This window comes from Diabrotica undecimpunctata, chromosome 6, assembly GCF_040954645.1.
Source record: "Diabrotica undecimpunctata isolate CICGRU chromosome 6, icDiaUnde3, whole genome shotgun sequence".
Lineage (NCBI taxonomy): Eukaryota > Metazoa > Arthropoda > Insecta > Coleoptera > Chrysomelidae > Diabrotica > Diabrotica undecimpunctata.
In genome coordinates this window covers 140,715,561-140,731,565 of record NC_092808.1, presented here as the reverse complement: position 1 = coordinate 140,731,565, position 16,005 = coordinate 140,715,561, and the positions used below count along the sequence as shown (strand labels likewise).

At 31.1% G+C, this 16,005-nt stretch overlaps 1 protein-coding gene across 3 annotated transcripts in view; it reads right to left on the bottom strand.

The window, feature by feature from the left end:
- LOC140443984 (sodium-coupled monocarboxylate transporter 1-like) overlaps positions 1-16,005 on the bottom strand; it is an 82,991-nt gene that overhangs the window by 24,742 nt on the left and 42,244 nt on the right. For all 3 annotated transcript variants that reach the window (XM_072535533.1, XM_072535532.1, XM_072535534.1), the window contains exons 2-3: positions 6,052-6,284; positions 879-1,201 (exon numbers count right to left, since the gene is read on the bottom strand). In XM_072535533.1, the coding sequence (XP_072391634.1) occupies positions 879-1,201; positions 6,052-6,259 (531 nt within the window). In that variant the 5' untranslated portion in view covers positions 6,260-6,284. The remainder of the gene's footprint in view (positions 1-878; positions 1,202-6,051; positions 6,285-16,005) is intronic.

The window sequence follows — 16,005 nt, the reverse complement described above, 5'->3', positions numbered from 1 at the left end:
TGGTCAGAACTAATGATGTTTTGGATTTTAGAAATTGGTGGTCCAAATTTAAAAAAAAAGACGTGCCTTTCCGTTGAAACTTCTGCTAAACTATTCAACGTTCACAAAAGGAGTCATACGCAGTTTTCAGTTTTATGGAGTTCCACTACAATCATACAAAAAAGGGCTTGTTGAAGCATTGAAGTTTATCGATGGAGCACTAACCATTTCCTTTATTCTAAAAAGTCAGCGAACACGAACACCGAAAATGTTCAACTTCCAAAGAAAAAAGCTTATCCTATGGAAAAAATTCCAACTAACATTAAAAAATCAATGATATTCAAAAGATAACTAGGTATCTTTTTAAACATTATCAAGAATTTTAGGAGGAAATAATTGGTTGGCCAAACACTGAAGTGGAAAGTATCTATGAAGAGAGTATATTGTAAAAAACTGCTTAATGTTTGTTTTTTTAGGTTAAAATATTTAATTTGTTAATGACTGGTAATAAAGTTTGTCAATAAACTTTTTTTCTATTAATTTGAACAAATACGGCAAAAATAAGAGTTTAGACATTTTTTTTTAATTAATTCGTGTAAAGATATGTCAGACGAATAGAATAACAAATAAAATATCTAATAATTAACTAAAATCAATATACATACAATACTATTATCAAACATGTAATAAAATAATTAATTTTCCAGGAAAAATCACAAATTTTTTATTTGTTTCAAATATAAACACTTTTTTAATTTTCTCAAAACTTCATTCTTGCGACTGTATATCCTTTCATAAATAAGAGATTCAAATTTAACAACTTGATTAAAAATTACATAAAATTCAAATGAGAAAATAAATTATAAATGTATAATTACAATGTGTTAAATTGTTCTTACCAGTATATTAAAAATTATGCTAATTAATCCTATACCACAAATTGACACCCAGTATGGAACTCCACTTATCGCTTTTAAAGCGACACACGGAGTAAACACGGTGACTCCTTGCAATAAAAACTGTCTGAATAAAAACGTTGCTGATGCCAAACACCTCACCAACCGCGATTTAAACCGCAAGTCTAAATATTGGTAAACTGAAGTTATACCCAAGTTGTAATACATAGGTACGAATACGAAACATACTATTGGGTACGCTAGCAGGGTTCCGTATAAAGATTCCCACATAGTAGCTCCTCTGTAAAATAGTTCTGCAGGATAACCTAAAAAATACCAACAGCGATTTAGTTTTTAGCTCTTCATGGCATAGCACAATATGGTTAAAGATTAAAATTATAATTTATTATTTAAAAAACTATATTAAAAGTAAAATAAAACTATTTCCCATCTTAAAAATTAATAAGCCACCAAACAAATCAGATTCTTATCGTCCTGTGTGTCTAACTTGTGTAATATGTAAGCTTTTAGAAAAAAATATAAATAAATGTTTATTGTGGTGTCTGGAAGAAAATAACTAACTGATTAATAAACAATGTGGATTTCGTTCCTCAAAATCAACTACCGACTATTAAATATAGATATAGTAGATATAGAAACACATCCATTATTGCCCAGCGTTGCGTTTTTGCAACAGTTCACACAGCCCAATATGGCGTCGTCTTTTGGAAAATGACATGACTTAGTCGGGCAGTCAAAGTCCAGATTTATTTGACAACAGTTTCCTATGTATGTTTTAATGGGAACTGGTCGCAAAACTGATATTACTAAATGGTATATTGAAAGTTGTAGGTTAATTTTGACTTCTGTGAACACGTGGTTTTAGTTAGTAGTAAGTCGTTTGTGTATAAATTAACTGGATAAATATTAGGTTTTTGGTAGCAACGTATTATTAAATCATTAAAAAAGTTACTTCTATCAAGTAAGTGCTATTATTTTATCTGTTCTAGTTGATACTACTGCCCAATTATCAATGTTGCGTTTTCACAACACTGGGCACAAGGCATATTATTACTACATAAAATCATTTTTTTTTTCTAGATGGTGAAAATTAGATGTCAAATCAACTTTACCATATCAGTTTCGGTAGTACTAGTAAAAATAGTCGTCCTAAAAATTTTTTTTCAAATCAAGGACAAATAAATTTGTAATTCATCAATTCAGCGGGGACAGCACCTACTGTCCCCGCTGAATTGACTGATGAAGATAGTGGAAATGAAGACTGTGGAGGAACATTTAATAACCTAAACAAAAATATGTTGGATGTGGAACCAGAAGCTGTAATTTATCAAGAAGAAAGAAAGATCGACGAAGAAAATATAAATCTATATAAAAAAGAGGCAGATCTTCAAAGTGTGACATAGGTTCAGGAAGAGGAACATACGGAAGAGATTGAGATGGAAACAGAAATAGAGACACAAAATGAAGAAATTTCAGATATTTAAGTGGTATCTACTAAGACTCGTGCAAAAAGTGTAAATCTTCTACCACGGAAATGGATTCAGGGAGATTTATTAGATAAAAATTCCGTTAATTTGAATACAAAAAGACTCAATGGAACACATACACTCTTCATTTTATTTACGACCATTTACTCTTTTACAGATCTTTGATTTTTTTTTCAATGAAGAGCTTTTAACAAATGTTGCAAAGAAGACAGTTCGTTATGCTCTTTTAAAAGAATTACTCTATGCTCTACTTTAGAATTTAGAAAAACGAGTTAAAAGCTTTCATAGGTATTTTACTAGTAACATGCGGCGTAACCGATTTGAAACTATTATAAGATTACTCCATTTTAACGACAACCTGAACATAGATTGTTCAGAGAACACATACAAAATTTCTCTGTACCTTGAAAGTCTCTGCAAATCGTTTACTAAATACACTGTATGGGAAACCGAATCTAGTGTGGATGAGGCCATGATACCATACTATCGGCTCCATGGTATGAAAAAGACTTTGAGTATAAATCGTAGTGTTGCAATCGGAAACCTGGTTACCTCATAAATTTCAATATTTATCAAGGAGCCAAGGGAAAATTAGGATTATGCCTCATTGCTTATATGCTGATAAATATTTCACCTCTTTAAAACTAATTGATTTTTCAACATCGAATGACAATAACATAACAATGACATGACATGAATGACAGTTACTTTGGCATCGAATTACCATAAAACGACGCCAGTTTATCAAGCGAACAGATACTCCTTTGCTCAAAACAAAAAAATCAAAGTAACACAATCACAACTTATTCGGGCTTATAACGAAAATATGGGAGAAACTGATGGGACGGATCAAAATGTTGCCTATTACAGAACAAATATAAGATCCAAGAAATGGTATTGGCCTTTATTTATCTGGGATCTTAATGTCTCCATTCAAAATGCTTGGTTAATTAACCATAGAATGAGACACATTATCCCTGAACAACCCAAAATGGATTTGCTGCAGTTTCGTCCAAATATAGCCAAAGCCTGTTTGACGATGCTCGGAACTCCTTCAAGAAGACCTGGTCCATCTCAATCTTTCATAAACAACATTACACAAGACGTTCGATTTGACAACATGGGCCATCTTATTTCTACCCAAGAAAAACGAACCCAATGCGTCCTTTGTCAAATCCCAACAACAAATAAAAAAGTATTAAATGTAAGGTTGATTTACATGAAAAACGTTTTATGAAATTTCATGGGCAACGCAATATTTTTTTTATATTATTTTAATGTCCGTTTACTTAAAACTCTTTTATATGATTTAATAAAACATTCCAAATAACATGTTTTTAATTTTTTTTCATCCTAACTGCCCAGTGTTGCGTTTTCGCAAGATCCAATTATCAAAAAATTTAAGTTTTTTATTTTTTAAACATATATTTTTGTTAATTTTGTGACGTTTAGAGCATTAGGTTTTCAGAAATTAAAAAAAAATAAGCATAAATAGTTCTAGACATGATTGGGTTAATAATGCCTTCACAACTTGCCTACAACAACTTTGCCTGCAACAACCAAAAATGTTTGCAATTTATTTTGATTTGCACAAAGCATTTGATATGGCTTTGCATTACAAGATAATATATCAACACCGAAATCATAAGGCTATAAAGGAAATATACTTGATTTTATTAAAAATTTTCTTTGAAATAGAAATTTCAATGTGAAAGTAAACGGTCTTCTCTCTAACGTGAGATATCAAAAAAAGGCACATGTCAAGGCTCAGTAATCAACCAGACGTTTTTCCTTATAGATATTAACAATATAATCAAATTAATGAAATAATCCATTTGAGCAAGATTGTAGGTACGAGGATGATCGTATAATTTTCTTAAAGGGAAACAATCTACAGAGGAAATACCTTCTTTAAAACTTGGGGGTCAGACACTTGAATATGTAAAAACAATTACTATCCATACATTCTAATATGCATACCTCATTTCTACTTAAATTACATTTGCCGTTAATATACAGGTTAAAGTTTAACCATGATCGCTTACTAGAACACCTGCATAGGAGAGGAATTTATGATAACTCTTTCTTTCTTATATTACTGAATATACAGACGATAAGTCATACTTCCTTTGAGTTTCTGAAACACATGGTCTGTATGTCACGATATTGTCAAGGTTAATTTCCCGTTAACACGACTAATTTAATATTGCTTATGTTATTGCTAATTTAATAAATTCAATAATCATTTAGGTTTCCAAATTGGAAGATTCAATTCTAAAATTTTTCTAGTAAATAGATTTTGGTCTAACGCTAATCTACCACCATATTGACATTGAATTATTAACAGAAAATATAACATTATTCTAAAATATTTGGAGGTGAAAAAAATTCAAAATCAAAATATTCCCCTCAAAACAACATTTGCGCAATATTGGATTCTATTTAAAGTGGGTCCCACCTAGACATGCTGGACATGATGCTGGTAGAAAAGGGATTCAGACAACAAAAAATTCTTTAGTCTATAATAATGAAAATACCTCCAACATAAAGGAATAATACTGAAATAGTAAATATATATTTTATGTTATAAAATTCAGTATAGGGCCGTGGAAATTTCAAAACATTCCTCCTGATAGTGTGGAAATAGGTGAATTCGGAATTCTGGATAATTTAAAAGAACTATTCCTAAAGTGCGGTGTCAAAGTGATTATCTATAGCTATATATACCTATTAAAAGCAACAAATTATCCATACAAAATTTCATCGTTTTATTTCATCAACATAAAACATTTTTAAAGAAAAAAAATTAACAGGCTAAGTTGACAGAATAATAGGATGTTATTGCACCTTAAATATTACTGGTTAATTAACGCCCTTATTCACGAAAGTATTTCCCAATAAAACACCTGGATCAAGGCTTTTCCCATATTGTTTTGGATTATAATCAGGTTAATTTTCCTTTAAATTTATCATCATCATCATTAAATTTTTTGTTCACTGTTAAATAAATATCTCCCTCCTAATTTTTTATCTGTTTTAATCATGTGCCCCTTGCAGTCAGTTCTTCGAGCAACGTTTTAGATGATCAGTCCGTCATGCTGAATAGTTCTCGAAAAATAAATAATAATTATATCACTTTCACAAGAAACCATGCGTAATTTTGATGTGGTTGATTCGGAGTCTTCTAATAATCGATGATTCTCTTCTAGTTAGGAAGTCCAAGGAGAGATGAGCAATGAACGATTGGATTTTATGAAGAGTTGTTTTGCTCTTTTGCCATAAGTTTTACCAAGTATCCTCTACTCACTTTTTAAAAACGAGTTTGAGATCGTTAGCTAGTTGAATTGGGGTAACTCCAGTACTATGGATGGTAGCTTTTTTGGCAAAATGATCTGATGTTTCATTACTAGTAATTCCAGTATGAGAGGGACTGTTACATCGTAAGCAGAGATTTTGGTATATGTCATAAATTTATTGAATAAACGGTGTTCAGTGAAAATTGTATTGACTGAATAAATAAATGACATAATAAAATAGGTTATACATTAATAATAATAATATATGCAAAAAAAAACAAAAAAAAAACCGAAGGAAGCCTACCTCCAGCAGCAGAAGTAGCTACTGCCAATTGAATTCAAATATAATAATATTTGCTAAACTTAACTTACCAATTACGGATCTCACTCCCAAATTCCCTCGAGCTATACTCAACATCATAGCGACTACCGATACTTTTCCTGCTGCAAACACATAATCAGCTTTTGTCTTTTCCTTAGCTCCACAAAACTTTGAATATAGAGCAACTCCAATTGTCGCTCCTATCATAACAATAAAAATGAGATAATCCCATAACAATTCTTTATGTTCTCTAGCCATTGTACTGATGTTGCTCGGACTCAGTCTAAAAAATATCGTATGTATTTATAAACAATTTAATCTAAACAAAAGGAAACGTTAAATCAGCTAAACATCACAATATTTAAAAAGGGTTTATGATTATAAATATATTTAAACTATAATTAATTCAGTTTCCTACAAACTTATTGATTTTCTATATAGATTGTCTCTTGATTTTTACACAGTCTCGGCAAAATTGTATAAGTTTAATACGTAGACTATTATTAATGTTGTCTCATTGGTTAAAAATCAAACTGAAGATTATTTAATATGGTTTTTTCGTATATAATATCACAGGAAAGAAAATGTTGCCGGAAATATTTTTGACTGGTATGAAAGTTTGTTGCCTGGCAATTTTCGCGAATTAAATTGTGATTTTGACAGTTAAATCACGAGTCGTCAGTCGAGTGATTTTGTCAAAATTTCATAAGCGAAAATTGCCAAAAACAACAAACTTGAATAAAACCAAAAGAAAATTTTACCGGTAAATAATTTTCTCTCGAATGATATTCGACATAACAATTTAACAAGACAATTAATGCACCATATTAACGAAATATAACCTTTATTTATTAACAATATTAAATGTATAATTATTATAAGCTATAGTAGTTTGTCTTCTTCAAGAGTCACAACCTCTCTCTTGATACAAAAGTAACAATGCTGCGATGCTACGTCTTCTCTGTCCTTTTTTATGGTGTTGAATCGTGGACCTCGAACGAAGATATGTGCAGAAAACTGGAAGCATTTGAGATGTGGCTATATTGTGGAATCCTAAAGATCTCGTGGACTGACCGAGTCACAAATTAGGAGGTCCTCAGAAGAATGAATAAGAAAGAAATCAAAATACTCTGCTACGCAGATGACGCAATATTGATAGCCCAAGAGAAGATAGTCTGCAAAGACTGGTCCATAGATTTAACACAAGGGCAAAAGAATTTAATTGACAATCTCATCTTAGAAAAATAAAACAATAGTAGTCAACAAAGAACCAACCAGATGTAAAATAGAAATTGATGGCATCAGTATTGAACAATTAATAAAAATAAAATACTTGTGAATTACATTGTCTAGTTATGAAGACCTGGACAAAGAATTAAGAGATCAAGTACAAAAAGCAAATAGACTGGCAGGATGCCTTAATAATACTATATGGTGAAACAGACACATTAACACTGAGATGAAATCAAGAATTTATAAAGCCAGTGTAAGAGCAATATTGACATATGCCTCAGAAACAAGATCCGACACAGCCAAAATGCAAAGTCTACTGGGTACGGCAGAGAGGAAATACCCTGAGAGATCCAAAGAGAAGTGAAGACATAAGAACAAAATGTAACATACAATGTATAAATCACTGGACACAAAATAGTAAAAAATAATAAAATAACTGCATAAGCAGAATGAAGAAGACCCGTGTCGTCAAAATAGCAAGAGATAAATCAGCAATCGGCAGAAGAAGTACTGGAAGACCGCGCAAAAGATGGAGCTCCAACCATCCAAAGATCTATTAATCCGCCAATGAACAAGCAGAATTACATATAAGGAGGAAGAAGAAGAAGATGAGTTACCACTACACGGAATGTTTAAAAATAGCTTCCGTAACCACTACCTTGCCTTAGGTTACACATTGGAAAGAGATCTACTAAAATCTAAAAACTCGTTCAAGGTAACACATCTGTTGGCCTAATAGATGAAAGCACACATTTACAGCATGATTCTTAGAGTACTTCGTCCTGATCTATTAGCGCCACTTTTTAAGTTAAATTCTAATACATGAGTGACATCAAATAGAGTTCGCATTGAAACCAACTAGAAGATAAAAGATTACGTAGAAGGAAAAAAAAGCAGATAGAAGTTATATAAGGGCTACTAAATCAAATCGAAACTCGAAAGTTCTACATAAATCTGAACAAAATTAGAAGAGAGCATAAGGCACGAGTGAAAGCTGCAAAGATGGAGAGGGGAATATACTAAACGATACGTCGATACGGTCTCCTATTCAACCCAAACCAAACATCACGTACCATTGAGGTTACCCACAACACGAAAAAGCTTAAGAATAATAAATCACCAGGCACTGATCAAATTTGCAGTAAGCTTTACAAGAACGTCAAAAATAGTTTTATTTTTCATATGATAAAATGGGACCATGCCCTATGAATGGTGTTAAGGCCTGATATGCTTGTTATATAAGATAGGCGAGCAGCTTCACTGTATTAACAATAGAGGTATAAACCTGGAAACAACAGCTTACAAAATACTAGCAAAGATTCTCTACAAAAGGCTACAAGTTGACACAGTGGGTATAATTTGAAAATACTAAGTAAAATCTCTGGTTTATCGACCTATTTTATAAGAACCACTGCACGAAAATTAGACAATTAGTGGAACCGTGTTCAATCGATTTAACAAGGCAGACTGGCCTAACACGTTGGCCTAACGAACAGAGCAAGCTCGTTCTGCATACAAAAATACTGGCTCCATTCTGATAGCCCCTAGGGAGTAGATGGGTAAGTTTAGATAGAGACTCAATTATTTATGGTGTAACAAGGACCACTTGACAAAGGATACATGTGTAGATCAGACTAGTGATAACGGTGGAGATATAAAGATTCTCGGTACGGCAGAATCGATAGAAGTGACTCATTGATTTTTATTGTAGGCATTGATGATTGGGTCAATGATGTCTAGCGAGTGTCGAGCGAAAAAAGCGGAAGAACCCACTAAGATGATGAGATCGATTGAGTTTCTAATTCTTGCTTCTTGCCACCTTAGCTTAGAAGACCTATATTTTTGCAAACATTCCTACAATTGCTTAGAATACGGACGTATTTAACAATATTTTATACAAGGTATCTTTATAGAATTATTAATGGTTACTTAATAAAAATTATAATGAAGAGTAAGTACCGAAAACAAAACACGAGAAAGAATGACTTCAATTTCCACAAATAAAGATTTATTGTTTTTAACGATATGTTAGTGAATCATGTGCAGTCTACTTATGACTAATGTTTGACTACTATATTTGCAGTACATAAATCAACAAAATGTATTTTATAGTTTGGATTATGTTACTAACTACATACCAAGTTATTTTAATCATAATTCCTATTAACCTTGAGGTAATTTGCACTAATTTAAGATTTCAAAACTGTTCAATATCTGTATTTCGATAAATATTAGCTTATTGTTTCAGAAAAATATTAGCCCAGTCTGGTTATACAAAAATCATCGATTTCACGGCAAAATGTTTCGCAGATATCTGAAGCTTTTAAGACATAGGTAGGGGTTACTAGATGACGAATAGATAAAAAGATACTCCTATTTTTACCTTGCGTTCTTTTTAAACAATAATTTATGGTTAGAATTTGATTTTTTATCTATAAGTTTTTTCCCTTATAATTTAAATAAACAATATTTATACCATTTTTTTATATCAAGAATATCTTTATTTCCCCGTTTTTTCAATTAAAATTGATAAATAATTTACGATATACACATTTTTTTATTTTTTATAGAAGATATTTGCAAAAAAACAGTTTTTTTTGCACTAATTTATAAATTCAATTAATTTTTTTATTACCAAAATAAAATGTTAATAATACATTTCAACATTGAGGAATTACCATCCTTTAAATTTGTGCTAAATTTCCCTCCGATCGGTCAAATAGTTTAAAAGTTATTCAATTTGTTTATCCCTGGGACTAATTATTTAAACCATTGAACTTGCCCTATGAATAATGCTAGACACATTTAACAAATTTCATAGGATTCTTTAAGACTTATACTATCTCAGAAGTTAAATGAATATTGAGTTTTCATGGAAATTATTTACAAAATAAACGTTTGAAAAAGGGGTATGTTTTTTACTTATAAACAATTGTAATAACTTTTATATTTTTTAAGCTACAGACTTGTACATACAACCATTAGATAGCTGGTAAGAAAACTCAAATTTACAAAAAAATTTACAATAGGAACGAAGTTAGTGACAATTTTTTTGTTAATTATATCTCCATTGTTTATAAACATTAAGAAGTAAAATTTGCACAAATTTTGAATGAAAATCTAAACTTTATATTGAATTTTATAGCTATAAAATTCATCCAATTTTTCGAAACTTAAAACCTTTCGAAACGAAGTTACTTTCGAAAGATCGACATAGGAAAGTGGAGGGGAAACTGTTTTAGCTCCTCGCTGCAAAATTTAATATTATGGTTACGGATTTATCATCTAAAAGCTTCAACAGTTCTGTAGGAATTTCATCAGGTCCATTTGCTTTTCCATTTTTAGCGTTTCTTATTGCGTATTCTACTTCTTCTTTTAATATGTCTGGCCCAGTTGCATTGATTATCTGAGTTAAGTTGTTTCTATCGTCTTCAAATAATTCATTCAGGTATTCTGTCCATCTTTTTATTTTATTCTCTAGATCTACAATAAGATTTCCATCTTTGTCTTTAAGTTTACCTATTTGGCATTTCTTTATGCTTCCTATTATCTCTTTTACTTTTTTGTGCATATTGAACGCATCGTACTTTTTCTCATAGGTTTCCATTTCTTCACATTGTTCTTTAATCCACTCCTCTTCGGCTTCTTTTATTCTCTTTTTTATGTGTTTATTTATTTCTTTGTATTTGTCTGGGTAATTCTTCATCTTTCTTCTTTGTTCAAGTCTAGTATACCTTGTGTCATCCACCCCTTATTCTTTGTTGTTGTTTTTGTAAGATGTTTCTTTCCTGCTGTTTGTATAGCTGTATTTATGTACTTTAATTTTTGGTTAACGTTGTTTGTATCGTTAATTTGTTGCTGCACTGAACGGAGGTTTTTATTTATTTCTTCTTCTGTTTCTTGTCGTATACTTTTGTTTCGAAGTTTATTTAAATCTAGTGCCTTTCTGTCTGGTCTTCTAATCGTTTTTGGTCTCGCCTCTATCACAGTAACTACCGGGTTATGATCTGAGCCTATATCAGCTCCTGGGTACGTCTTAGTACATTTAACAGGATTAGGATACCTTCTTGCTATCATAATGTAGTCTATTTGATTTCTCACTATTTTTTTGTTTGGTATGTTGTGGAGATGTCCATGTATATAACCTTCGAGGAGGTAATTTGAAAAAGGTATTTGTTATTACGAAGTCTTTACTTTGGCAAAATTGAATCAATCGATCTCCTCTGTCATTTCTGTTTCCAAGCCCATATTTTCCTACTTGTTCTACTACCTTACCTTGACCCACCTTGGCATTAAGATCACCCATTAATATGTTAATGTATGGAAAGACTGACTTAATAAGTGAAGACAAACAACCTGCAACAAAAAGGATCAGACCTGACAGTGAAGTCGAATAAATGAACTAAATTTTAACTTTTAAACCAATGTATGTAAAGAAAATAAAAAAAAGTAAAGTTCAAGAAACATTGCAAAATTTAATAAGGCAAGTGATGACAAAATCGACTTATTTTATCAAAGCAGTAAGGCAGATTAGATTAATATTATATATCATATTTGTAAGAAAAATAGAATAAAAATCAATATTGTTAATTATAAAAATACAAACAATTATAATTAATATAAGCAATATAATTATATAATATGTAAAAAATTACCTGAAATTTGATTTATAAAATATATAAGTATTATTACATCATTGATATAAAATGAAAAAAGATATGTTGATTTTCCGGGATTTTCCAAGATTTATGCAGGTTGAAAATTATGTCATCATTATTAATACTGCGACAGACTATATGAGCAAATTAAAAAAAAAGTAAGTATTTAGGGTGAATTTCAAATGGACTCAATTTTTCCGAGTTTTCCCATATTTTCCGGCCAGTGAAAACTATGTAGTTATTCATATTTCGACGAGCTACCCCAGAATAAAAAAAGAGGCTTACAGCTGCAAAGGTAGCCGAGATAATGTAAATTTTTCCTACGTGTTGCAATTTATAGTTCCAATGCCGAAAAAAAAAACGGAGCTGAAACAGATATCCTCTCCACTTTCCTATGTCGATCTTTCGAAAGTACCGTCGTTTCGAAAAATTAGATAAATTTTATAGCTATAAGTTTCAATATAAAGTTTAGATTTTCATTCAAAATTTGTGCAAATTTCACTTCTTAATGTTCATAAACAATGGTGATATGATTTTTTTAAAAATAGTCACTAACGTCGTTCCTATTGGTCATAGAAGGTTTTTTATTTTTTAATGTGAGCTTTTTTACCAGCTATCTAATGGTTGTATGTACAAGTCTGTAGCTTGAAAAATATAGAAGTTATTACAATTGTTTATAAGTAAAAAACATACCCCTTTTTCAAACGTTTATTTTTTTAAAAATTTCGATGAAAACTTAATATGCATTTAACTTCTGAGATAGTGTAAGTCTTAAAGAATCCTATGAAATTTGCTGAATGTGTATAGCATCATGCATAGGGCAAGCTCAATAGTTTAAATAATTAGCCTCAGAGATAAACAAATTAAATAACTTATAAAATATTTGACTGATCGGGGGGAAATTTCGCACAAATCTAAAAGATGGTAATTCCTTGATGTTTAAATGTATTAATACCATTTTATTTTGTTAATAAAAAAATTAATAAAATTTATAAATTTGTGCAAAAAACTGCTTTTTTGCAAATATCTCTGTAAATTATTTATCAATTTTAATTAAAAAAACGGGAAAATAAAGATATTCTTGACATAAAAAAATGACATGAATATTTTTTATTTAAAATATAAGGGAAAAAATTTAAAGACAAAAACTCAAAGTGTGACCAAAAATTATTGCTTAGAGAAAACGCAAGGTAAAACTAGGAGTATCTTTTCATCTATTCATCATCTAGTATCACCTATTTTTTAACCAGACTGAGCTATATGTCCGTAGTAGGTAGATCATAATAAATTATGATTTATGCTTTTTCAATTGTGAATAGGACATCCTGTATAATTAGTTGTTATTATAAAATATATTTGTCAAGATTGACGAGAAAGGAAATGTTTTAAAAACAAATTGATTCATAAAAACATGTTTGAATATTATATCAAACAATTAAAAATACAATAACAAATAAAACTTACTCCTCTCATCGGAATGTAAAAGGTTTTTATGTGAAATCTATTATAGTATTTTTTTTTTAATTTCAATTGAAAAGATGTGGCATGACTTTTGCATTACGTATCTTCTTATCTAGTGATAGCTACAGAACATTATTTACTACGATATTTACATTCTTGGTAAGCAAACTTTTGTTTTGAATTAGAAAAGAACCGCATTCATCGCAAAGGTCATTAGCGGGGTGCATATTCGCCAATCCCACAACGTACGGTATAGGAAAATAAATACGAACCTCTGATTGGTCCTAATTTAAACGTCATTTACGAGTCACCCTAACCTGAAATTTTTACGTTTTATTTTTTGTTTATTTTTAATTAAAGTCTGTATTAAATAGAACATTGGCTTTTAATCTTACACAATTAGTGGATTTTAACTTATCTCTCCTTAAAAATGCTTCGATTTTAAAATAGGAATGCCTTTTCTGTAGAGAAGTAATTTGATACACCAGACGTATATAAAGTTAAAAGTTTATAGGAAGAGCAAACAGTAGACATCATTAGAGGAGTATGTACCTGTAATCCAGGTACAAAAAAATATGTAAACATTCATCTGCCGTAATAATCTCACTTGAAAATGATATAAAAACTGTATACAATTTGGTGTGTATAATTACCAAGAGGGTTACGCTAGATATAGCTAATGGTATTCGGCCACCAAAAGAATGGTTTTGCTTATTGGAAAAGAGTTAAGATAGCAATATGCAAACACTTCCAGAAATATTTGGGACACAAAGATATAATGTATCGCTTGCGGAAGACCATGGAAACGATGCTGATTTTGAAGAATCTCAAACTCTTTCTGACCAAGAAATAACCCAATTAAAAGTTTTCTTTAACTGAAAAAGATGGAGTTAAATTTAATCCCACTATATTTGTACCTGTAATTGAGAAAATGTTATTCAATGCAGCTAGTTTTGCAAACACTGAGACAGGTTTGGTTTCTGCTTTCTACACTTTTGGAAGTTACAGTGGAGTATAGCAGAAAAATAAGTGAACTTTGAATTCTACTAAATCACGCAGGTTTCGTCAAATAAAATTTGGGGTACAACCAACGGCTATTGGACGACGAAAGTATTCTTTGTAGGGAAAACAAAAAGTAAGTGCTGGTCGGCTATCAGGATCTCAACTTACCATAAAGGCTTTACGGCCACACAACTATACCACTTTCGGAAATTTAACTTCATAGCAATATAGCAATAAATAATTGGGTATGATAAAACAAGAAAAAATGTAACATAATGTAAATTTTGACTAAATAAAACAAATATATAAATTGACTTTCATTTTTTCGCTGGTTAATAGCAACAAAAATTCTTTATCCTTTATATAAAAAGGAGTGTTTAATATATTTCTTTTATTTGCAGTGTAGTACTGTTAGTACTGTAGGCATCAGAGGCTTTGGGTATGCACAATTCTATGCTTCTTTTTTTTTGATAAACTAAAGATGCCAAAATCCAAAAATTTCCGAATCCTCAGTTTTGTTAATCGCGCAAAATTCATTTTTTTTGTTCTTAGGGTTGCTTTCACTTTTTTCACACAATTTTCACACAATTTTCTAACTAAAAAAAAAACACTTTAGGTTAAATTTCCTTCTAATGTCCCACTTCTCTTTTGATCTTTCGGCATATTTCCTGTAATTCTTCTCAGTAATCTTATCTCTGCCGTTTCCAGTAGCCTATGTATTGTGGTTGTGTCTGGTCTTGTTTCTTAGGCATATGTTATTATTGCTCTTACACTGGCTTTATAAATTCTTGACTTCATATACACATCGCTTTAGAACGTCTTTCGACGTTGTCCGATACCTAAACTCTTCCTATCTTCGCAGTCGTTTGTTGTTAAATTTCTTTCGCTCATGGACTTGTTTACGCCGTGTTGCCATTCTAATCTGGGTCTTCCTCTTTTCCGTCGACCTATTGGTTGCCATTCTATTACTTTTTTGGGGAGTTTTGATGCTGGCATCTGTTGAACATGCCCATACCACCTTAATTGTTTCTTCTCTATATCTTGAGTTATATTTCCTTCTATTCCCATACGTTGTTTTATTACTGTTTATTACTGTTTCATTTCTGATTCGGTCTCGTCTGGAAATACCTAAAGATCTTCTCATTGCATCCATCTCTACTGCTTCTATTCGCTTTTTGTTCTTTTCACTAATTCTCCATGTTTCAGCGCCATAAAGAAGAGTAGTTTTAATCATGGTCTCATATATATTAAATTTCCTTCCTTTCATTATCTCTTTACTCCACAGTATACCATTGAGACATCCTAAGACTTTCTTTGCTTGAGTGAATTGTTTTTCTATTTCCCGTGTATCAGTTCCTGTATTATCAAAGGCAACACCCAAGTAGTCATAGCTCTGACAACAGGAACTATGTTGTCCCTTTTTGAGGTCTATGTTATCTGACTCGTTTCCAATACAAAGATATTTGGTTTTTGTTGTATTGACATTCATTCCCCAGTCGTTATATTCTTCTATCAGTTTTCTTAGCTTGTACTGCATGTCTTCCCTGTCGGTCGCTAGCACTACCTGGTCATCAGCTAACTGGAGTGTATATATACATTCATTGCTAAGCTCTATACCCATCCTATGTACCTTTCTTTTCCATCTTTCCA